This window comes from Scyliorhinus canicula, chromosome 21 (genome assembly GCF_902713615.1).
Source record: "Scyliorhinus canicula chromosome 21, sScyCan1.1, whole genome shotgun sequence".
NCBI classification, from domain to species: Eukaryota; Metazoa; Chordata; class Chondrichthyes; order Carcharhiniformes; family Scyliorhinidae; genus Scyliorhinus; species Scyliorhinus canicula.
In genome coordinates this window covers 35,843,578-35,867,426 of record NC_052166.1, presented here as the reverse complement: position 1 = coordinate 35,867,426, position 23,849 = coordinate 35,843,578, and the positions used below count along the sequence as shown (strand labels likewise).

General features: G+C 43.6%; 1 protein-coding gene across 13 annotated transcripts in view; it reads left to right on the top strand.

Moving 5' to 3' along the window:
- Positions 1-23,849, top strand: part of cacna1ba (calcium channel, voltage-dependent, N type, alpha 1B subunit, a) — a 739,085-nt gene that overhangs the window by 637,160 nt on the left and 78,076 nt on the right. For 8 of the 13 annotated variants that reach the window (XM_038781850.1, XM_038781856.1, XM_038781857.1 and 5 more), the window contains 5 exons: positions 1,597-1,680; positions 6,978-6,983; positions 12,989-13,105; positions 15,467-15,532; positions 17,106-17,197. In XM_038781850.1, the coding sequence (XP_038637778.1) occupies positions 1,597-1,680; positions 6,978-6,983; positions 12,989-13,105; positions 15,467-15,532; positions 17,106-17,197 (365 nt within the window). The remainder of the gene's footprint in view (positions 1-1,596; positions 1,681-6,977; positions 6,984-12,988; positions 13,106-15,466; positions 15,533-17,105; positions 17,198-23,849) is intronic. The other 5 variants (XM_038781861.1, XM_038781863.1, XM_038781862.1 and 2 more) reach the window with 1 other exon arrangement.

Genomic DNA, 23,849 nt, shown 5'->3' with positions numbered 1-23,849 from the left:
ACTCCCGGCTCCACCCCAACCCCAAAAATCGCGAGTCCCCATCCTGGCTTGACCCTGGATCCCACCACCCTCGACACCGTCCTCGCCACCCCCTTCCAGAACTCCTCCAGTGCCGGGCATGCCCAGAACATATGGGCATGGTTCGCTGGACTCCCCGAGCACCTGACACACCTGTCCTCACCCCCAAAGAACCTACTCATCCTCGTCCCAGTCATGTGGGCCCGGTGCAGCACCTTGAATTGGACTCATTGTCCTATTGAACAGAGGGCAGAAAATTCTTCTTGTACATATTCTTTCCTCAACAAACTCCACCAAAATGGTTGTTGCTTCTAGGATCTGCTGTGCACATGTTGACTGTCCCGTTTGTCCACATAACATAGCTCTTGCAGTAAAACGTCATAAATTTTTTTTGAAAAACTCTTTGTAATGTTTCCGGAAGGTGCGATGAAATACGGGATTCTCCAGCCATCCAGCCGCGTCCTTCTCGGAGGTGGGAGCGGCGCACCGATCGTTGGCGGCGGGTTTCTCAGGCGTCAATGGGTATTCCCATTAAAGTCACCCTATGCCAGCAGGAAACCCGCGCGCGGGTGGTGAGGGGTGTGCGGAGTGCGCTCCCGGCGGGACCTAGAGAATCAAACGGCCGGAAAATTCCGGCCTGAGAAACACAAGATGAAACGTTCTGTTGATTACGAGACAATCCTTTCGAACTCTAAGCTGCAAAATTTTTGTTGCTTGTTCCATCGCTATAAATCTTTCCACTGGTACTGAGCACTGTCATACTATTTCTGAATGTTATCTTTCTTTAATGTAATGATTTAAAAAAATTTTAGAGTGCCCAATTCATTTTTTCCAATTAAAGGGCAATTTCGTGTGGCCAATCCACCTAACCTGCACATCTTGGGTTGTGGGGGCGAAACCCACGCAAACATGGGGTGAATATGCAAACTCCACACGGACAGTGACCCAGAGCCGAGATCGAACGTGGGACCTCGGCGCCTTGATGTAATGATTTGTAACTGCTTCCATAAATTGACATTACCATGGAATGTCAAAACGCGAAGAACAATTTCATTTATTTTAAAAATTGTAATCAAAACGGTATTTTTTATCTTTTGTCATCATACTGATTTACCGGTGCACTGTCCGTGTGGAGTTTGTACATTCTCCCCGTGTGTCTCACCCCCACAACCCAAAGATGTGCAGGGTAGGTGTATTGGCCACGCTAAATTGCCCCTCAATTGGAAAAAAATAATTGGGTAATCTAAATTTTAAAAAAATTGAATGTTGACGAATAGCTGCCTGTCCTATAGGTTTATTGCCACAAAATGCTTAAGAGTTGGTCCATTGAACGCTGTGTGAGCTTTTGTCGTGCAGCAACTGTGGCATAAGATTGCCTTCTGCTGGTGTTATTGCACCTTGTCCCAAAGTGCACTTTTGGGTTATTTAACATTGAGAGTACACAAACCTCTGCTTTACGGCAACATGAATTGGTTGGGTCATAGGCACAAGCTGTTAAGCAACTGTTAGTGAGCTGGCACAAAGATCGACATTTACTTGACAGCAATCTAATACTGAGTTTTCCATTCTTTTTTTCAGAATTACTTCCGCGATGCGTGGAATGTGTTTGACTTTGTAACCGTACTGGGAAGTATAACTGATATTTTAGTCACTGAGCTGGCGGTAAGTGTATTTGCGCTAAATCAAGCTGCTGATTGAAAACCTAGTGTCACTCCAATGATAGAGCTGAAATATAATGGTGAATTGAACCTTCGAAGATGCCTGCATTTGATTTTACTCTGTGAACAAGTGATTCAGCACCGCATTCACCACTGGTTCGTTTAAATTTACGTGAAGATCTGGTCAACTCGATGATTTGCACTGCAACAGGTATTCCGTGTATGAGGTGCTGGAAATAATGTGAAACTTGCATCAAATTGGTTGTCGCAGACTCACTTTCAAGGGCCTGCTTGGCCCTTGAATCTACTCAGGATCCAGAAGCAAAGCAGCTGAGAGCTGTGTTTGAGAATTAAATTTGAAAAATTTGATGTGGCTTTCCTCTGCTTCGTTGCATTTCTAACCTCTTCTTCCTTCTCGCAACCTACCCCCAGCCCCCCCCACCCCCCTCCACCACCCCCTCAACTCCCTTTCCTCCTATTTTGTGAGCATGGAGAAGAACTGTACAAATTCATTGTGTTGCTCTCAGCATTTAAGCCTACTCCAGTCTCCGAAGGCAACAGATTGGGAGAAATTGAAATTAATCTAGTAAAACATCCTTTGACTTCTGGGAACTGGGATTGGATTCAACCAGCCAGATGGTGGCAGATGGAAGTTTCATCTATTCCCTCTCTTGAGGATTATGATGCCAAACCGGGCAGTAGTTTTGCCTAGGATCTAATTCAATAGGACAAAATTACATCCCCCCCCCCCCAAATTTGGCTTTAGGTGACACCCACTCGGCAGGCTTCCTTGAAAACTGCGACAGAGAATGGAAATGACATAAAGGAGGGTCTCCAAAGCGGTTGTTTTCAACCTGTTCTTGAGGTGGGACTCGATTCAATTTAAATCTGCACTGAAGCAACCTTAAGTGGACATTATGAAGTCCATGGGCAGCACAGTAGCACAGTGTTTCACACAGTTGCCTCACAGCTCCAGAGTCCGAGGTTCAATTCCCGGGATGGGTCATTGTCTGTGCGGAGTCTGCACATTCTCCCTGTGTCTGCGTGGGTTTCCTCCGAGTGTTCCTGTTTCCTCCCACAGTTAAAGATGTGCAGTTAGGTGGATTGGCCATGCTAAATTGCCCTTCATGTCCAAAAAGGTTAGATGGAGTTCCTGGGTTATGGGGATAGGTTGGAAGTGTGGGCTTAAATGGCGTGCTCTTTCCAAGAGCCAGTGCAGACTCAATGGGACAAATGGCCTCCTTCCGCACTGTAACTTCTATGATTTTGTAAATTATATGATGTTCCAATCCACAGTGTGGCTATCCTTCACCCCTGTGAATAGGTGACACCCAGAAAAGATTTAAAAATATACGCTAAAAATATATTGTTGATGGTATTAGAGATTAGGTCCTTTAACCGAGGCGTTGACATGCTGATTCTAAAATAATGTGAAGAATTGATTAGTATTACATTTGATATTTCTCCATTAATATTTTCAACACTAATTCCTGTCTTCACATTTTTCACGGTTTCAATATCAGCTCTTGTTTTGAGAGACAGGTCAGTTTTTACAGCATACAGTAAATTACAATTGCTCAATTTTAACAACAAACCCAGTATGTTGTTGCAATTGTTAAATAATTAATGTGATAAATGATAAAGCACCACGCACACTATTTTGATCCATTTATATTTGTAAGGAAGAGGATTTGTCGAATTCCATGATTTGTGCAGCAACAGATTTTCCTTCTACAGAAATATGTTTTTTTTTAAATAACTTTCCACAACTACAAATGCTTTGAAAGATGAATTATATCTGTGGCACTTCCAGCATCATTTTCTTGCCACATATAAATCGTCAATCTTATTGGAGGAAATCTTAACTTCCATGTTACTGCAGCTTTTTAATGAGCGGTTCCCAGGTATAGAATCACCAGAGAGCTATTTAGCTGGTATCAGCCACAAAGTTTTGTCAGTATGTTTCTACAAATAGGTCGATATTCATCAGCATCATTGCTTTTGGCCCTGGATGTTATCTGGGAGCTGTCCAGAAACACCAGCCAAGTTCTGATGTGCACTTGACTTAGAGTCTCAAATGCCGCGCATTTGAGCTGATCTGCCTATGACAGTGTACCACCGATTTTTCCTTTTTTGTAGTGGCGCCCAGAGCCACATATTTTTTTCTATTCAGCAAAAAAAAAAAAATGTTGGCCTTTTCAATCTTTTTATCATCAATCAGATCCTATAAAAACATGTAAGGCTTATTTTGCACACGTTAACTTTTCAACAAATTTGATTCTATCATAGTCTATCATAGAGTTTACAGTGCAGAAGGAGGCAATTCGGCCCATCGAGTCTGCACCGGCTCTTGGAAAGATCACCCTACCCAAGGTCAACACCTCCACCCTCTCCCCATAACCCCACCCAACACTAAGGGCAATTTTGGACACTAAGGACAATTTATCATGGCCAATCTACCTAACCTGCACATCTTTGGACTGTGGGAGGAAACCGGAGCACCCGGAGGAAACCCACGCACACGGGGAGGATGTGCAGACTCCGCACAGACAGTGACCCAAGCCGGAATCGAACCTGGGACCCTGGAGCTGTGAAGCAATTGTGCTATCCACAATGCTACCGTGCTGCCCTATGCATGTTGGGCTTAAGAGGTTGAGGAAGGTTCCAAATGTGGGAGGTCAGGGCTACGTTGAGAGCATTAGCTAGGTTTCTCCTACAAGGTGACACTTTCGAAGGTTATATTTCCACCCCAGTGACCTGTTAGAGTAGTTCACTTGGCAAGTATTCTCTCTAAAAGGTAGAGAGTCAGTCCCCCTTCCCCCACCATGACCCACATTCATGCATCATTCGGTTAGATGCTGGCCTGAATGTCTGCCTGACTGGCGAGCTGTGAATGATCCAAGAGGTCTGAGAAAAGATGAAGAGAAAAAAATGCAAAGTAAGACTTTTTTTTTGAGAACCGAGAGTGCGTTAAAAATGTAAGTTGAATCATCGCCTGAAAGAGACGGATGCTTTATGTTTCGGTCGGAAGCTGTCACTTTCAAATGTTGAGTTACTTGCCAACTAAATTAACCCTTTCTCCTTTTGGTGCTGATTTCCACTATTGGTGGGTTATTTTAGCTTCAGCAAATCCAATTTTTCAATATGCATATTCAAGCATTTGGATTTTAAATGTAAACATTATGTGGAATTAGATTGAGCTTTCCTGTTTTAAAAAAAAAGTGTTTCTTGGAATTTCTGCAGAATATGCTGTTCTGTGCTGTACTGTTCTATGTTCTATATGTTCTATGTTGGATCTGCATCAGGTGACACATCTGGCTGATGTGTATGTGATTAAACTATTAAGCAGTTCCTCATTAGATGCGTTAAAATGGCACTTCGGCTAGAATAATATCTGATTAATTATTATAATCCTATCTAAATGTAGCTTGTATTGTTTATTCTTTAATTCAGATTAGTAAACAATGCATTTGTATTCATGCAATTGTAACTTTTATTTGTTGCAGTATATTTGTTTAGGAGCAACAATTCTAGATGACTTCGAATTATCATAAATTACTGGCAGTTAGTGGGGACAGGTTAAAATGAGGCTATTTTCTTTCACTCTCCTTTAAATTTACAGCCAATTCAGTTGAGGGATACTTTGAACATTACGAAACTCGCTTGTGGTCGCAAGTAGGCTTCAAATGAAGTTCCTGTGAAAAGCCCCTAGTCTCCACATTCCGCCGCCTGTTTGGGGAGGCTGGTACGGGAAGTCATTATCTCTGAAGTTTTTTAAAAATCCCTTCCTCTTCTGAGGCTACTGGCTAGAGCTGGGGTTCTTTGGCATTGGAAGGCCCACAAGACTATCTCCAACTTGCAATTATTCACGACGCCTGACCCTGGGCGGTGATGACTGGTAGGCTAATTGACTGTGGCAGCATCACCATCCAGGCTTACCTTGTTGTCACCTGATGGCCATTGAAAATTTCTGGATATCACTGCCTCATGGATCTTGTTCTTCAGATGGGTTTCCACCTCACCTCTTTGTTTCAAAATCACTAAAAGTAGAATTGTAATGATGGAGTTTACCGGAGGCCAGATTCTAAGGGGTTTATTTCAGGGGATGGAGGTCTTGTGGCACAGTGGGTAGTATCCCTGCCTCTGAACCAGAAGCTCCGGGCTCAGGTCCCATCCCAGGACTTGATGACCAAGGAAGGTGCGTTCATAACGGGGCAAACAGGTTGAATATAAACATCCTTCCAAGATGCCAATGGCAGGTGGTAGAAGTGGGACAGACTCCTGGTCAGTCATGCTTGATGTGGGGTGGGGCCCCTCAAGCTATAAGCTTCTGGCAACAGACCAGCCACCTGTTCCAGGTAACACCTACGATGGGAACAATTGATAAAACCGACCTATGCACCACTATGTGCGGCAAGAGAAACAAAAATTTCAGGAGTGCCTCACTGGACAGGAAGGCAGATTGATGAACTGAGCTCAAAGCTTAGAGTTCCCAATTTGCCAGTGTTTAATTGATGACAAGCAAAACAAAAAACATGGCGAATTGAACATGGCACCTCAATGCCCAAGCTTGATCCACAGTGCCACTGAATGAGACTTTGCATTAGTATCAGAGCACTGCAAAATGTACTCTTCAATAATTATCTCCTACAAATGATGACCAGGTTGTACTTAAGGTTGTTGACTTAAAATGGCCTCCAATGCAGTAAATTAAAAAGGTGTAGTTATCTGGATGACAAATACGTAATGAGGAATCTAGCAATTCAATCAAAAAAATTAGTGATGTGCTTGTAACTGCTGTAAACTTATAAAAGCTGATGACAACATAAGATATTTAGACCTTTGAATTAGATGTCAATTGATTATTCGACTATAAAATTGCTATTCAACTTCTGAGGTCACCACTAGCTGAATGAAAATTGTTGCTCCTTTTTTTTTGTCTTGATTTTCTTCCTGGTAAATCAGCAATGAACCTGCATTCTGATTTACTACAAGATTGTCCCTTTTGGCATCTCTGTAAAGATCATGAGGTCTAATGCTGATTTGCTGGAGTGTAATAAGATTCAAGTGATTTTTTTTTTAAAGTCAGAGTTTAATTTTGCTCGTCTGATTTCTCATTTCCTCCTGTTTTTGTTCCTTATTTTCTCCAACGGTCTGCTGAATCACGCCATCCAATCAACACACAATATGACAACCCATGTTTCCGTCTGTATGTTGTGCACCTGCTGCTCCTTCCCAAAAAAAACACCTTCCTTTGCATCCTGCCAACATCAATCATCCATGAACAACATCAACATGTAGCAATGGGTTGGTTTCATCAATTTAAGAAATCTTTTGATTGGAATTGGGTTTGCTTTTTAATTAGCGCTCTTTTTTTCTGTTGACTCGGTGCATGCAAAAAAGAGAAAAGCGAAGCTCTTTCATGTCGACCCGCTGCCTTGTGTTCTGACATGCAGGGGTGGGTAGGGTACCCATTTCTGGCAGCGTACCCCTTCCAAACCTGCTTTCCTTTTCCCAAGCTAGCGATGGACTTTGGAGTAAACAACCTTTGTATTCCACATAAAATATAGCAGGAGGTACAAAGAAATGGAATGGATGGAGGAAAGGAATAAGACAAAATAGAATAAATGTATCGTTCTTGTGTTTTATAATTAAATAGATTTTCCCACTAATAATAACAAATAGTTCTCCTGTAGTGCGCTTTATATACTCAGCATTACGATTAACTTTGTGGGTTTTTTTGTGTTAATTTTAAATAAATTGTTTTCTTTAAAGAAATAATTAATTACCATTGGTGGGATTGGGTTGGAGGAGCTATTCAGTGTAGGGTGGGTTAGTGTGGAGCTACTCACTAAACCGAGGACAATTCAATGATTGTTTGGCTTGCTCACTTCAATTCAGCTCTCTTACACAATCATTCTTCCCAGAGAGTTCCCATGTTGGTATTTATCCACACAGGCTGCTGAAAATAAATTGCGGCAAAGAAACATTAGAGAAATGTAGATGGGGGGGGGGGGGGGGGGGGGGGGGGGGGGGGGGGGGGCGGTGGTGGGGGGGGGGGGGGGGGGGGGGGGGGGGGGGGGGCATCCAGATGAGCTAAGTGCTTTACATTTGGCCTAACAATGGCTTTTTAAATTGAGATGATTTGGAGTGCTCATCGTTAGTACTAGCAGGATTGCTCGAGTCAGGGCAAGTCTATCACATCCCACACAAGCATGTCAGAAATATTGATCAAATATGTTGCAATTGCAGAGGAAATCTCTGAGAAACATCCATATTTATCAGGCCGGTTTAGTTTGGAACCTGGTTAAGAGAAAGGATAGCGTAGCTTAAACAGAGAAAATGGGGGCAATGTAAGGTTAGTGAAAAGCAGAAGGAGCAATTTAAGCCCCTCTTCTGAAGCCTTGTAACTTGAAAGCGCAAGTCACTGATGATAACTGTCAGAGGTAACGCCTTACTGAGGCAGAGCTGTCCATGCTAAGATTCGTACAATCAACATGTTTCGGTCAAAGAAAAATCAACAAACTAAACCATGTTTCTGTCAAAGAAAAAATGCCACTCATTTTGGAAGAAAGCCCAGAGTGGAGTCTTCTTCTATGATAAAAGATCAAATCACAAGTCAAAGTAGTATGTGTTCGCCAGAAATTCTAATAACCCATCAGTGGCTCAAATTCATCGGAAGCGATAGGTAATATGTGCAAGGCTGCATTAACGCTGCTTAGTGAAGCACTGGGGGTCATGAGTATTACTCGGTAGTTGGATTGCAGGTTTGCTTGAAGATTAACAAGCTCTTTGAGTGTTTTCTTCCTTGCCTGATAACGAGGTACTCTATTTAATGAGACCATTCCACCCTTGAGCTCCCTTTATTTAAAAATAGCAGTATCCTTGCGGCAAAGAAATCTAAACTTTAGCTGCTTCATGGAATAATGAACGAGTTGCACCAGACAGAAGTTCTGCAGGACCTCAATCCACTAACAAGGTATTCAGTTCTCCAGAGATGCTGGGAGCTTTGCCCTCGGCCCAATGCACAGTAATTACATGGATCCATTCTCCTGCACGAGAACCAGAGATCATAATGAAAGATCTTCAAATCCCTGTTGATTTAAACTGGAAGGACTGACAAGTGTCTCCCCTCAGTTTTGATGAATATAGTAACTGCTCCTCCCCTCCGTGCCCCCCCCCCCCCCCCCCCCCCCCCCCCCCCGCGACCTCTGCACAGTCTAACATGTTCTATGCTAATTAGATTTATCCTCTGGGCCAGTATTTGATAACATAATTTTATTCTAGGAGTGACAGTATTTTCTTGTCTCTAATGGGGTGATTAACACATTTGACATTTAGTGAAATTAGTGTTAAGTCAGCTGTAACCATTAGATACTATTTTTATTCCAGTCACACATTTCTCTGAATGCATAATTATATTTCACATTCCCCAATGAAAATGCAAAGAAATCTATTCCCTCCTCAAGTGTTGAGTTAGGAAATTAATTTGCATGTCCCTGTGCAAAAGGCTGATATCAGGAATACATAACTCTCCATTTGCCAGTTACTCAAGAAAGCACTTAAGCAGTTAACAGTCGCCCATCCTGCTGATGAGAAAACAAAATGTCGCACCCAGCACTTTAGCGTTGCTTCCACCCTTTTTTCCGATTCTTCTGTGCCAGATTCGACGAACTTTTTTCCCATCTGTTCACTGCAGGGTGAGGCCCAACCAATTTTCACAGATGATTTGTTCTCCTTCCCAAAGAAAATTCAAACCGTAGAAAGGGCAGAACAGTGAAAATGAACACTTGATGCATTCAGCTGCTAGGCTTCTGCTTTCTGCTTTCAAATGGCAACCCCAAACATTGATAACCGAGAAACAGGCGGCTCTAGGTGTAGGGACGGAAATGTAGGGAGCCCGCCAGCCCTAACCTGTTTCCAAAGAAGCAAGCTGCGTCTTTGGTAAGATTCAAGCTGTTTGTACGGATCTTCCGATAGAGTCTGATCCTGATATGCCTCAATCTACAGGGGCTGGAGCAGAAGGGAAAAAATGTAAATCAGAACTAAACATTGAAGGTACAATCTCTGCACAGTAAACAATAACATTTCACTTGGTTGAGACTAGGCAATTGGTTTGGATCTGATTAAATTCTCTTTTTTTAGTTTTACCGTAGAATTCTAAATCGATTGCAGTCTATTTTAAGAAATGGTCAGTTATTGTTGTAAACTCATCATTCAGACTTAAAATCACATTTGGAGTTTTGCGGGATCAAAGTGGTTTAGTCAGAATAAAGGAAACATGTTCATAGTCCCAGGAAAAAGAGGAACAGTCTTTAGTTGCAGAATTCTTTGTCCAAGATATGGTCAGGATTTAGTTTATGGGAAGAAAGAAAGCAGTCTTTTACCTCTTTTCATGGCAATGAAGTCCTTTCCTATATTTCAGAAAATATGCATGATTGTGGGTTTACAATTTACTTTCACAGCTTAGTTTTGCAATTTACTTAACCTTTCCAGTCCAGCCGCTCCCAGGTTCTTGTTCTGGGCAGCACGGTAGCACAGTGGTTGGCACTGTTGCTTCACAGCGCCAAGGTCCTAAGTTCGATTGCTGGCTTGGGTCACTGTCTCCAAGTATCTGCATGGGTTTCGTCGGGGTGCTCCGGTTTCCTCCCACAAGTCCCAAAAGACGTGCTTGTTAGGTGAATTGGACATTCTCCTGTGTGCCCGAACAGGCGCCGGAATGTGGCGACTAGGGGCTTTTCACAGTAACTTCATTGCAGTGTTAATGTAAGCCTAACAACCATTGCTATTCGATCCCAAAGTCTTCCCCATGTACCTGTCAAATAATTCCTTTCCATTGACCGCCTTGTCTAATGTAGCTCAAGAATAGCTCAGTTTTTGGAGTATATTGGGATATATTTCTGATTGCTGACAGAGAAATACAAAATGTGTCGGATTCGATGCTCAGGAGGGCAAAAATAATTTTTGAGGCACCTGTTTATTCAGAGGAGCCCAGAAGAGCTGACTGAGGGCATGACTACAATATTTACTCTCGTGCATTAATGATGCTTTTACCTCAGGAATGGTACAATCCCAATTGTTGGTTACAACCCAAGCTTGCCATTGATCCGGCTGGGCAGGAGAGGGTTAATATTGTTTGCATGCTTAAATCCGCCTGCTTCTATGTAACAGATGCTTCATGCATGGAATTATAAACATTATTTGCTTAGGTGCATTTGACCGGCATCATCTTTTTGGATTTTAGTTGTCTGTCTGTGGGCTCAACTGTCATTGTATCTGAAAGCAAAGTGTACAAGTCCAGTTTGTCTTAGCGTGGATTCTGTATATGAAATTATATCTGAGCATGGAACAGCTCAGTTTGTTTTAACCAATTTTACTCATTGTTTATTGTCATTCACTTTTAAATAATGGTGTTCAATTTGTTGCATAAAATGGGTACTCTACTGGAAGGCTCCTGACAGGTTACAATAGAAAGGAACACTCCAGAAAACTCTTTAAAATTTGACATCCCTTTTGCAGTTGACTGGTTGGTTCAATGGTAAAGTATCTAATAGCTACCACTTCTCAGTGAGAATCTTGTCAGCAAAGATTAGTCCCATTTGCTGCCAGGCAGGTTAGCCTCAGGAAATCTGTGGCTTTGTCCTGGCAAATGCTCAGTTTAGACGGGCAGCATGGTCGGCACAGGCTTGGAGGGCCGAAGGGCCTTTTCTTGTGCCGAACTTTTTTTTGTTCTTTGTACATCAGTTGATTAATAAAGGAACCAAAATATGCAACAACGCAAGTCTATTAGCATATCCAACAAACACCATTAATATTTTCTACAAATTCATTAACTCAAAGCTAATCAGAAAATAGCTTGCACATTTAATTAGGGGGATAGTTCTTTTGATTAAAAAAACTACCACAGCTACAATGGACCAAATGGCCTCCCTCTCCGTTGATTGCAAATTCTGAATACATTTTTCAGTGCCTGCAAAAAAAAACAAAATGATAAAGTAGAAGACACGTTGAAATGTTTCATGAAGATGATTAAAAACCGTGCCAATTCCGTGACAACTAACCAGTGGAGGGATGGGAACTGGAGGCTCTGGGGAGCTGATGCTCACATTGGATGGACTTTTTAATTATTCCGTGTTTAAAAAAGTGATTTTCTACTTGAATCAGGCTTTTGCAAAGGAAGGCGATACTTCTCCTTCAGGCCATTAGAATGCGCCCGTGGTCGGAATGGCCACGTGTGCTACTATCAACTGAGGTGTCCTTGCCAGTGAGGAAGCACAACATCAACTCAGTAATTCTCCTAAAATTGAGCTTTTATAGATAATTTAGGGCATCGTGTCACTGGGGTCTGTTGAACTTTCTGGATCTGGAATACTATTGTAAGCCAAGCGACTCCTGTTGGTATGTGCAGCATCTCTGGATTTCATGATATGTTTTTCTAGCAGTAATTCTAAACTTTTTAAATTGGTGGCTTTGTCATCTTGTATCTAAATTTTCCATCATAATATTCTGCATCCTCCCTAGCACCAGAATAGTAACAAATGTTTAAAGACATGAGTAGATACTTGTTTTACCCTTGTGCCATTCATTAACCACAACTATTTTGGTGTTTAGAATTGATCTGTACTTCAAATTACTAAAACATCTTAATTTTCTAGAGGTACATTATACAAATTATACAGATTATACAAATTATACAAATATCTTCAAACACTCATCTTTCGGGAATCAAACTTTAACTTGGCCCTGTGTCTTAGGGCAAAGTGTGAGTCGCAATGTGGTCTTATGTCACGATGGTTACTAATAAGGGGGAAACAAATGTCTGGTATTCCAAAACTAGAGGGTAAAATTGTCAAGACGGCCTAAGGTTATATTAATTGTATACTTGAAGCTGAACTTGCGTTTGTAAATGGGAGTGGTTACATTTCTCTTCGGACAGGTATATACTCAAAATAGTTTTATCCTTGGCTATTTCTGTCTTGCTGCAGTACAAGGAATGTACTCAGTGTAAATTTTCTAACCCTGAAAAATGCCCGCAACGTTGTCCTTAAATGTAATTCCCAATTTAGCTCAAATTGCAATGCGTCAAGGGGAGGTAGGGTGAACATTTTAATCAAGTTTAACTTGCTTAGGATGAACCTCTGAAAAATTAATATTATTAAATTCACATATTCCAATTCATGAACTAATGTCTCTGATAAAATGCTCCACGATGAATGCTCCTGTAAAAGATTCACTGCAGTGTGAACCCACTCATATATAGTGATAGGTTTCTGGTTGCTGACCCTACCCTGAATTCTTTTGCTTTTCACCAGGGTAACTTTATCAATCTCAGCTTCCTGCGGTTGTTCAGAGCTGCACGTCTCATAAAGCTCCTACGCCAGGGATACACCATTCGTATTTTGCTCTGGACGTTTGTGCAGTCCTTTAAGGTGCGTTCCAGGATGCCACGGTAAACTGAAAGAAACTGACCAGTGCAGCATAGGCCTGGAGAGAACGAATAGTTAGAACAGGAGGTCTTAAAGCCCATGTAAGAGCAGGAATGAGTTAGGATCAATGGGAGAATCGTTCCGTTTCTTAATAATTGTATGTACCAAGGCTAATTACTTGTGGGGTTTTTTCAAACATGCACAGGACATTGGTGTCATGCGTGGTTGACCTGAGTCTTGTGGTGTAATTGCGCCACCTATTGGTTATTATTTGTCATTTTATCTAGTCTAGCCAGAATGGATGATCAACAAAGGTAGTTATTAAGTGAGCTGAAAGTTTGATAAAACGTCCATCCATTTGTTGTCATTGCACGGAAGTTGACCTTGAAGCTCGCACTTCAGTTTAATGAATAAAATAACAGCATTTCATGTAAAGATCGCATTTATTTTTTGGAGCCAATTAAATGGAATGGAGGTTCATTGAAACTATGATAAAAGTTCAGTCGGTAGGGTTTTAGCAGGAATGCAGGTGGCTTCCCAATGCTGCCAGCCCAGTCAGAGAGTTGGCAGCTCCAGAGGCTCAGCAGCCCCACCAGGAGAGATGGGCACTGCTGGGGCAGCTCGGATAGCAAGAGGGCATCTGTGGCCCCTGAATTTGTGGCATGAGGCCTCCAGTTTGAATGAACCCTTGGGCATCTGCAGGGTACAGATTCCATGAAACTGGCATCCTGCCCACACAATGCTGCGCCTGCTCTGCTGCCGACAAAATGCCAGGGAGCCGGGAAAATAGGGGCCTTATTTAACTTTGCTGCTTGCCTCCACATGTCACTGGAGATTTTTCACGGTGGCGGAACTGTGTCCGTTAGCCATCCCAATTCACCTCCCTGATATCCTTGATATTTGGAACCATGTCACCTTCCCTAGCACATTGGAAACTTTCATGAGCTGTAATCACTGTGTACCACTGCCTAGAGCAGATTAAATGTGGCATAAATAGGTCTATAAGAGAGTGGCTGATCCTAATCAGACCAGAATCTAACTAGTATTTTTTCATGTGGTGTCTCAGCAAACCATAGCTCACCATGATGTTAAGTACTGGTGGTATTAAAGTTCTCGTTAATTAACATGAATAATTGTAAATATGGTTGATTTAAGTGCAGAAATAATCAATGTATTGGCATAACACACCACCTTTTGGTCATCCATAGACTTGAATTTAAAACCCATTCAGGTAGAAACATCTTTTTCAATTGAGATACAAGGCAAAATGTCAAGTTCCTTGTGCATTGACATTAACTGCAATGCTAAAGAGAAATGCTGTTTATTTAGTAACCCTGATAATTTTGCAAGTTGTGGCTTTCAGTCACAAAAAACAAAAAAATTCTTTCTTGTGCATTGAGCGGATGAGTATTCCACAAGACAGCGGAAGATAAAAGAACACTATTCTGAGGGAGACCGACTGTGGTAATGCAACTTTCACAAAAAGAGCCCTTATGTTATTCCAAGACTAAATAGACTGTTGATTCATATCTTTAATTGAAGTCCTGGCTGTTTTGACTTGGCCATCAAAAAGCTTGAGAACCTGAGTATAAATGTTAGAGAGCAAAAGTGCAAGGAGTGGTTCAAATAAAACATTCAAGCTCTTCAACTGAGTGCTTAAGCACTGATTTTTTTATTTTGTGAATTGTTGTTTAAGAAAGAGACAGGATGTGAAAGCTTTTCGTCTTGCATTCATCAGGACAGGTAAAAGAGTACCAAATTTCAAAGGGACCAACAATTTATGCTGTATGAGAAAAGCTGCTGTTTGGTTGGCAAGTTGTCTTTGATTGGTCAAGGCATTACCATGGAGAATGCACCAGGGAAAAATTACTCCCCCCCCCCCCCCCCCCCCCCCAAAAAAAAAACTTTTGTTTAAGTTCAAAGAAGGCAAGTTAACTCTGGTTGAGGTATTTCCATGGGGAATGCACCAGGGAACAGTTGTTTCCCCCATGCTTTTGTTTGATTGCAAAAGGTACCATTCTTTCGGCTTGCAGATCACAGGGCTCTGTGCTCGTGGAGTGCCAGAAGAATTTTACTAATGGCCATAAAATATACTGAGAAAATCCCACAAAAGCAGGTGGTGTCAAATTGATGCTTAGTATTTATTGAGACTCTATTAATGTTCCATGGACTCAGATTAATTCAAACATACTATAATATCGAGCCAACAAACTGTTTTGTGAGCATAGAAAGCAAGATATTAAGCTAACGATGCAGAATCCTGTACATTGTATTTAATATTGCAATGGATATCTGAATGTTTCCTATGGTGTTGGTTGACATGTATGTTTTTCAGTGTTGCTTAACTTTAAGTTTCTTTTTCAGGCGTTGCCGTATGTCTGCCTCCTGATTGCCATGTTGTTTTTCATCTATGCCATTATTGGGATGCAGGTCAGTGCAGCTAATATTGCAAAAAGCTCTAATGTAGTTTATGCTGAAGAAAAGTCTATCACTCACTGTCACACCTATGAAAATTGGAAGTTATGTTAAATGTACCTGCTATCCACATTGCACATTAATCAGTTGGCAGGGCACCTTTCCCCCAATTCAGAGGAAATATTTAATAAAATGCCCTTAGACACTTGAAAATAAAATGCAAACCTATTTTAAAACTTAGAAATGTATGTCCAATTCACAGTGGGCAATCAATATTTAAACATTGCGAAGTCGTCAGCAAAGGTTTGTTGCTCTCACTGTCCCTCTGGGTCCCAAGGATGTTGAAATTAATCCCATTCTGAGGTTTGGCTGATTTAGACATATACCGTAATAAAACAAAGCGCAGTGGTGTTGTCCTAATAGAGTTTGCATCATACATGTGTCTCGATTGATGGACTAGATGGGTGTTGATAATCTAATGGTATTGTTTAACGAATAGGAAGAAGCACGGTAGCACAGTGGTAGCACTGTTGCTTCACAGTTCTAGGGTCCCAGATTCGATTCCCGGCTTGGTCACTGTCTGTGTGGAGTCCGCAGGTTCTCTCTGTGTCTGTGTGGGTTTCATCAAGGTGCTCCCGTTTCCTCCAAGAAGCACCGGAAGACAAATGCATTATTTTTAATATTTTGTTATTGCTACTAAATTGAGAGATGAACATGATGGCCAATGTGTGCAAGAGATGGGTCCCCTCAAATATCAATGAGAGAAATTATCTGTTAATCTGTTTCGGTGGTTGAGTCTTGAGAAATGTTGGCTTGACCACTCACTGAAACCATGGAATCTTCTCCAGCCCATCCAAATAGGCCGATGTAGCTCAGTTCAACAATTCAACCGTGCAACATAGAAATCTCTATCCAGATAATTCAGGGAGGGCATAAGTCCCTGATGCTCGATTTAGCTCTGGACGTTCAGTGGCTATTCCAGTTAGGAGTGCATGTACCAAAAACACACAAACCTGATTTCCATTGAGCAAAGTTGCTTGTTTTATCTGCAAAACCTATCCATTGCAAAAAGAGAAGTTTCAAGGTTTATAACACATGTTCCATCCTGAAAGAAGATACCCCTTTCTGAACCACTGTGAAAGCAAGTTTGTTGATTCAGTGCAACATTGATCCTTCCCTACTTGAGATGGAACATCATTCAGATCCCTGATATAACTGTTCCTGATTCATGTATAAGACGCTAGGTCGGGCCAATGAAATGAAAGTACCATTTTGCCATTTAGTTGCATTGGTTGACTTAATAAGATGTTGCACCTTCATGCATTCAATTTTACGTTATACTTAGTTACAATCGTATTTTGCATATTAATTGTTCTGTATTTTAAGGATAACTTTGTAATTCAAATAATAAAGTAAAATCAGTAGATTCAGTTTCATTATTTAAAATTGTTCCCAAATTGATCTAAAATCCAATTGTGTTATACGATATGATGTAGCCCTGTTTCATACTGCATCAGATATTGCCCAAAAAGTTAATGCGACGAAGAACGAAGCTGAACACATTCACATTTCTTTTCTCTTTTTTAAGGTATTTGGCAACATTGCACTCGACGATGATGGTGCAATTAATCACCACAACAATTTTAGGACATTCTTGCAAGCCCTAATGCTCTTGTTCAGGTAAAACAATGGAAAAACCTCAATGAAAATAAAATAGGGTTTATTGTGCTAAGTGACCTGTCTATCAGATAAGCTATGGCCACAATGGCAATTGTTATGATATAATTCTGATTTAAATGAACCATTTCAATAACATACGGCCTGAATTTCCTCGAAGCTTTTGTCAATCTCTTCACTTCAGACCATGGATCTCAACATCTAGAAAGCGTTGAGCAATGTTATGCAAATGCATAGCTATTACATAGAAAGCATTCTCAATTTTTTTAAAATTGGGAGTACAAGGCCCATAGCTGTCACAGAGGTTGGTCAGATTAAAATTTACAAGGAGGGGGGTGGGGGAGGGGGGGGGGCGCGGCACAGTGCTGCAGTGTTTAGCACTGCTGCCTCACGGCACCAAGGACCCGGGTTCGATCCTAGCTCAGGGTCACCGTTCGTGTGGTGTTTGCACATTCTTCCCGTGTTTGCGTGGGTCTCACCCTGACAACCCAAAGATGTGCAGGGTATGTGGATTGCCCATGCTAAATTGCCCCTTTAAAAAAAATTGTTTTAAAAAGTTACAAGAGGAACCAAGATATGGGACTGGATTCTCCACTGTCAGGAATCTCCGTTGCACGGCAGTGCATCCACGCCCGGGAATTTCCTGACAGCGTGGAGCTGTCCACAATGGGAAAACCCATTGGCTGGATGGCAGGACGGAGAATCCTGCCCCCTGGTGTTTCGGTTTTTAAAAACTGAAAAATGTAATAAGAAGGGAACCCCAGGGGAGGCCTGGGTATCTACGGTTTCGAGCTTGTGATAAAGAATGTGTTGGAGCAGAAGAGTGAATCCTGATGGCAACACAGTATGATATAACGAGGGAGGGCACAGGATGCCTCATTTTCTTTTCAGTCAAAGGAGATAGTGAAGTCAGTGATGTCACCCCGGCAAACAAATCAGAATTGGTAGTTGTCACTTTGATTTGAGAGTGTCGTGAAGAAACTATGGGCAGGATTCTCCGGCCGTGTCCGCCCGGCGACTGGAGATTCCCTCCCGAGGTCAATGGACTTTTCCATTGTGCGCATCAAGCCCGTGGCATTCTTGAGGTGGGAGGGGAGGAAGAATCCAGCCCAATGTTTCCTGCATTGTATGGAAAGGACACTGAATTAGAAGAGTTGGGTGGTGTGCAGGAGTCAGTGGTTCAAATAAGTCACAGAGTGGGAGAGAGATCAGAGTTCTGGGACTCCTAAATTAATAGAAGAGCAGTCAGAGGATAAGAAATGTCTTGCTGCATAGAAGAACAATTTGGAAGGAAATTGGAGAACCACATACATAGTTTTAGAGGGAGACCATTTTGAATCATAGAATGGAAAGAACAAAACCACTCTACCCTCTGTCTCCATGCCAGCTCATTTAGTTCCATTCCCCTACTTTTTCCACCAATTGCCCTGCAATTTCTTTCTATTCAGACAATTCCCTCTTCAAAGCCATGATAGAACCTTCTTCTCCTCACCCTCGGGCAGTAAATTCCAGGTTCAAAATATTCACTGCATAAAGAAGCTTTTCCTCGTGTTGCCTTTTGTTCACTGGCCAATGCTTTTCCTCGTGTTGCCTTTTGTTCACTGACCAATCACCTTAAATTGGTGTCCTCTGATTGTCACCCATTATGGCAATGGAAACAGTTTCTCCTCATCAACCTTCTCCAGATCATGATTTTGAACACTTTTATCAAATCTTCTTTTAACCTTCTCTTTAATGAGAGCAGCCCCAGCTCATGCTACCCATATAACTGAAGTCCAGCATCCCTCAAACCACTCTCATAAATTTTTTTTGCGACCTCTCCAATGTCTTCACATCCTTCCTAAAGTGTGGCATCCAGAACTGGATACAAAACTCCAGTTGAGGTTGAACCAGTGTTCTATAATAGTTCATCGTAACTTCATTGCTTTTGTATTCAATGCCACTGCTTATAAAACTTGGTTAAAGTCCAACAAGTTTGTTTCGAATCACTAGCTTTCGGAGCACAGCTCCTTCCTCAGGTGAATGATCCTCTCCACTTTGAGCCGGCAGTTTGCGGCGTTGACGGTAGCCATGATGTGGAGATGCCGGCATTGGACTGGGGTGAGCACAGTAAGAAGTCTTACAACGCCAAGTTAAAGTCCAACAGGTTTGTTTCAAATCACTAGCTTTCGGAGCACAGCTCCTTCCTCACCTCCTTCCTCACTTTAAGCTGGTGTTGTAAGACCTCTTACTGTGCTCACCCCGTCCAACGCTGGCATCTCCACATCATGACTGTTTATAAAGCCCAGGGCCCGTAACGCTTCCCTAACCACTTTCTCAAGCTGCCCCGCCACCTTCATTGATCTATGTGCATGCACTCTCAGGTTCCTTTGGTCCTTCAGCCCCTATTTATTTTATATTGTCTCTCTTTTTTCCGACCAAAATGCATCAATTCCCAGTTATCTGCATTAAGATTTGTCTGCCCATTTCACTAGCCTGTCTATGTCTTCTTGCAATTTATCACTATCCTTCTTCCATTCCACAATGCCTCCAAGTTCTGTATCATCTGCAAAGTTTGAAACTGGCTCCTGCATCATCGGCAGCTGTCCCTTACTTCAAGGATGACGTCTACTCAGAGTCATGGATTTGTGCCATGTGTCATCACGTGAATGAACAGGCCAATTCTTAATCCACAGATTTTTGGGCACAAGGGACGGAGCAATGCTGGGGGGCAACGCCAGGTCGAGGTGCCAGGGGTACCTTCCTTTGAGGAGCTCCATGGTAGGGGGTTTCCCATGTCCATGGGGGGTGGGGTGAAGGGTTCCCTGTGTGCGTATGTGTGGGTGGGTGTTTCCCTGTGTGCACGGGGAGTAGAGTCCCCCTTGTCCGTGGGGGGTTCTGTTTGTTCATTTTTAGTGTTGGCTATCAGGATCAACTTGAGGCCCACCACCTAAGTATCATGTCGGCATAGGCACAGCTACAGTGACAGGACGGCTTGTGGGGGCATTCCACACCCCTCAACCTTCTCCCAGGGAAGAGCTGCAGCTCTCTTTTTTTTAAATGTTTACAATAGATACTGAGAGTGTGCCTGCATCTTGAGGTGCCCATTTTCTGCCCGAGCTTCATCGGCAAGCCACTCCTTCAGGAAGGCTCACTGGCTGAGAGTACCATGCCACTGCCCTCAATTGATCGGCAAACGCTCCCACAGCCATTAATTAGCCTTTCATTCAAAAACTACGAAATGCATGTCGCATTGCTGTCATGCGATATCATAGAATCCTTACAGTGCAGGAGGAGACCACACGGCCCGTAAAATCTGAACTGACCCTCTTGAAAGAGCACCCCATCTAGGCCCACACCTCCACCCCATCCCGGCAATCCAGTAACCCCATCTAACCTTTTGGCAATTCAGCAGGGCCAATCCACCTAACCGGCATGCACATGTTTGTGGGACTGTGGGAGGAAACCGGAGCACCGGAGGAAACCCATGCAGACACGGGGAGAACATACAAACTCCACACAGACAGTGACCTAAGGCTGACTTTGAACCCGGGTCACTGGTGCTGTGAGGCAGCAGTGCTGACCACTCTGCCACCATGCTGCCCTAGGAAGACCAGGATCAGGAAATTATCCCAATGTCCCAGTGCAAAAATGAAAATCCGGCTCAATATTTCAGCTTGGTGTACTTTTATCCTCAAAGCAAAGGCAAGTGGGATGAAAAGCAATTGAAGAGAGTGTTAGATGAGGCAAGACAGGAATGCAGATTTTCCACAAGTTGGAAAGAATTACCATCAGATTCAACACACTTCCTGCAGTTCAGACAGTAGAGGCTTAGAAAAATCTATTGCCGATAAAATCTACTGCTAACGCAAAGAGTTAAATAGAAGGAGGGAATTTAAGGTTTTCCGCAAAGATCATTGGGATTCAAAGTAGGGGAACAAAACAAACCTTTGAGAGTGAACAACTGTACTGTTGGAATTGAAGTGTGAGGTGGGGATTCACAAAAATTGAGAGAGACAGCTTTGGCAGGAGACCTGATAGATTGGACAGCAAAACAACCCTTGATGCTTCCTTTCAACAGAGTTGCATTTATCAATTCAAACAGTGGTTTCAGAGAATTTGCAGTGAGAAATAATCTTGGCTCGGGCTGCTCCTGACAGTTCAAAACTCCAAATTGTAGATGGTAGAATATTTATGAGGCTGCAGAAAGACAGGCATAATTTAACTGAGACTTGGTGCCAGATCTGACAGAAGGCGAGCAGGGAGGAATGATAGTCCGAAATATTATTTAGATCCTTTTTCTTCTGTAAAAGAAGCTGTTCTGCTACATCTGAAATGCATTTCGTTACTAGATCATAATCCTCTGAGATGTCCCCATATGAAAAGTGGTAGGAATAGTAGTCTTTCTAACTGTTGCTCCCAGGCTCTATTAGCATTTTCTTTTAAAATGAAAAATAGAATCAGGCTCCAAATTTCAGTTATTGTCTCCAATAATCTTGGGCTAGATTCTCCAAAAATAGGGCTATGTCCCCACGCTGGTGTAAATACGCTGGTGTCAAGTCATTCCTGAAAAAAATGTAGTGCAATTCACTTATCTGCAGGGGGCTAGCACGGACATGGGGAGCTTCATGTAGCTTCGGCTGCGGATATGGGCCCCCGCAATTCCTGTTCCAGGTCCGCGCATGCACATGGCGGTGGCCTCCAGCGGCCGCGCCTAGCGCCATGGCAGACTCGGACCGCGGATCAGCACTCAAAAAGAAGGTTCCCCCTGATCTGACCCACCCGATTGCTGCTCCGGCCACCCATAAGGCCCCCTCTTGTGATGGATCCCCCCCGCCCCCCACCAGGGCGGCCGTGGACTGAGTCCGCGGCCAACACGCGTGAGTCCCAACTGGCCAGATGTGGTTAGAACCACGCCGTCGAGAAATCGGCCGTTCGGGATCGGAGTATCACTGGGAGGGCCTCTGGCAATGGCCTTCCAGCCGTGCGGGAGAATGGCGCAGGGGCCCGATTCTTCACCCCGCGCCAAACACAATTTTGATGTGGGGCTGCGGAATATCCAACCTCTTGTGTTTGGAGTTGGATATTTTACCGGTGGAGCTACAGACAGGTTGCTGCCTTTCACTGCCGGTGAGTCTGAAGCACCACCATCCCAAACCCAATGGTTTGGTGTCATAATGACTTTACATAGCATTTTACAGAGGTTTTCTTGCTAGTTTTTATCCTCGTCTTCTAAAGGTTCAAACTCATGTTCATCTACGATTCTGTGGCCAGGGACAACCATTGGAACAGCTCACTCGACATGTGATTCTGTGGGCTTTTGACCATCTGTTTTGCTGTGGAAGCCAAGATAGCCCTAGCTCAGAACCTACCTCCCAGCCAATAGCAAGGAGGAGTATTGAACTTGGCTAACATTTACTTCTACCCCAGGGACATTGAAGTCAATTGTTGCACCTTAACTACTGCTCAGCTAAAATCTGTGAATTAGCACTGCTACCTCAACGCCAGGGACCCACCCGGGTTCAATTCCTATCTTGGGTCTCTGTCTGTGCGAGTCTACACGTTCTCCCCGCATCCGCGTGGGTTTGCTCTGGTTTCCTCCCACAGTCCAACGATGTGCCCGTTAGGTAGATTCCCCATTCATAATTGTTCCTTTGTGTCCAAGCGTTAGGTAGGTTATGGGGATAAGGTAGGGGAGTGGGCCTAGGTAGGATGCTCTTTCAGAGGGTCAGTGTAGACTCGCTGGCCTATGACAGAACTACTGCTTCAAACGTCGATGAGTCATACATCCACAAATTATTTTAGCGCTTCTTAATAACTTTTGTATCTGATAATTCCCAGACAAAGAATCTTGGGCGGAATTCTCCGCAACGGCCGACGCCGTCGTGAAACCCGGAGTGTTTCACGACGGCGTTGGAGGCCGCTCCTCGCCCCCTATTCTCCCCCCCCCCCTCCCCCCCGGGGGGCTAGAAGCGGCGTTTCGTGAAACTCGGCCGCCGGGCCTTGATGCTGGTGGCGGCGCCTTAGTGACGTCAGCCGTGCATGCCCAGGTTGGCCAGCGCCAACCCGCGCATGTGCGGTTGCCGTCTTCCCCTCCGCTGCCCCGCAAGACATGGCGGCTTGATCTTGCGGGGCAGCGGAGGGGAAAGAGTGCATCTCTTAGAGACGCCGGCCTGACGATCAGTGGGCACCCATTGCGGGCCAGTCCCCTCCCGAACACGGCCGTGGTGCTCGATCCCCTCTCTGCCCCTCACAGGCCCCAAACTTACCTTTCGCGCTATTTTCACGCCGGCAGCGACCAGGTGTGGTTGCTGCCGGCGTGAACAGGTCGGGAACGGCAGGCCGCTCGGCCCATCCAGGCTGGAGTATCGCAGGTCGCCGTGAAAAACGGCGGCCCGCGATTCTTCGAGCGGCATGTCTCAAAACGCGACACGCCATTTTGGGGGGGGGGGTGGGAGAATCGCGGGGGGTGCCAGAGCGGCCCTCCCGCAATTCTCCCACCCGGCCTGGGGAGCAGAGAATCGCTCCCCTTATAACACAGATAGCGATCTTTGAGCACATTATGCCTATTCCGGATCTTTGAATGTGTTGCCCAGTTTAGTTCTGCACCACTCTTTTTCACCTGTGACGTGCAAATTATTTGCCTTTAAGTCTCATTGCCCGTTGAAAATGCTGA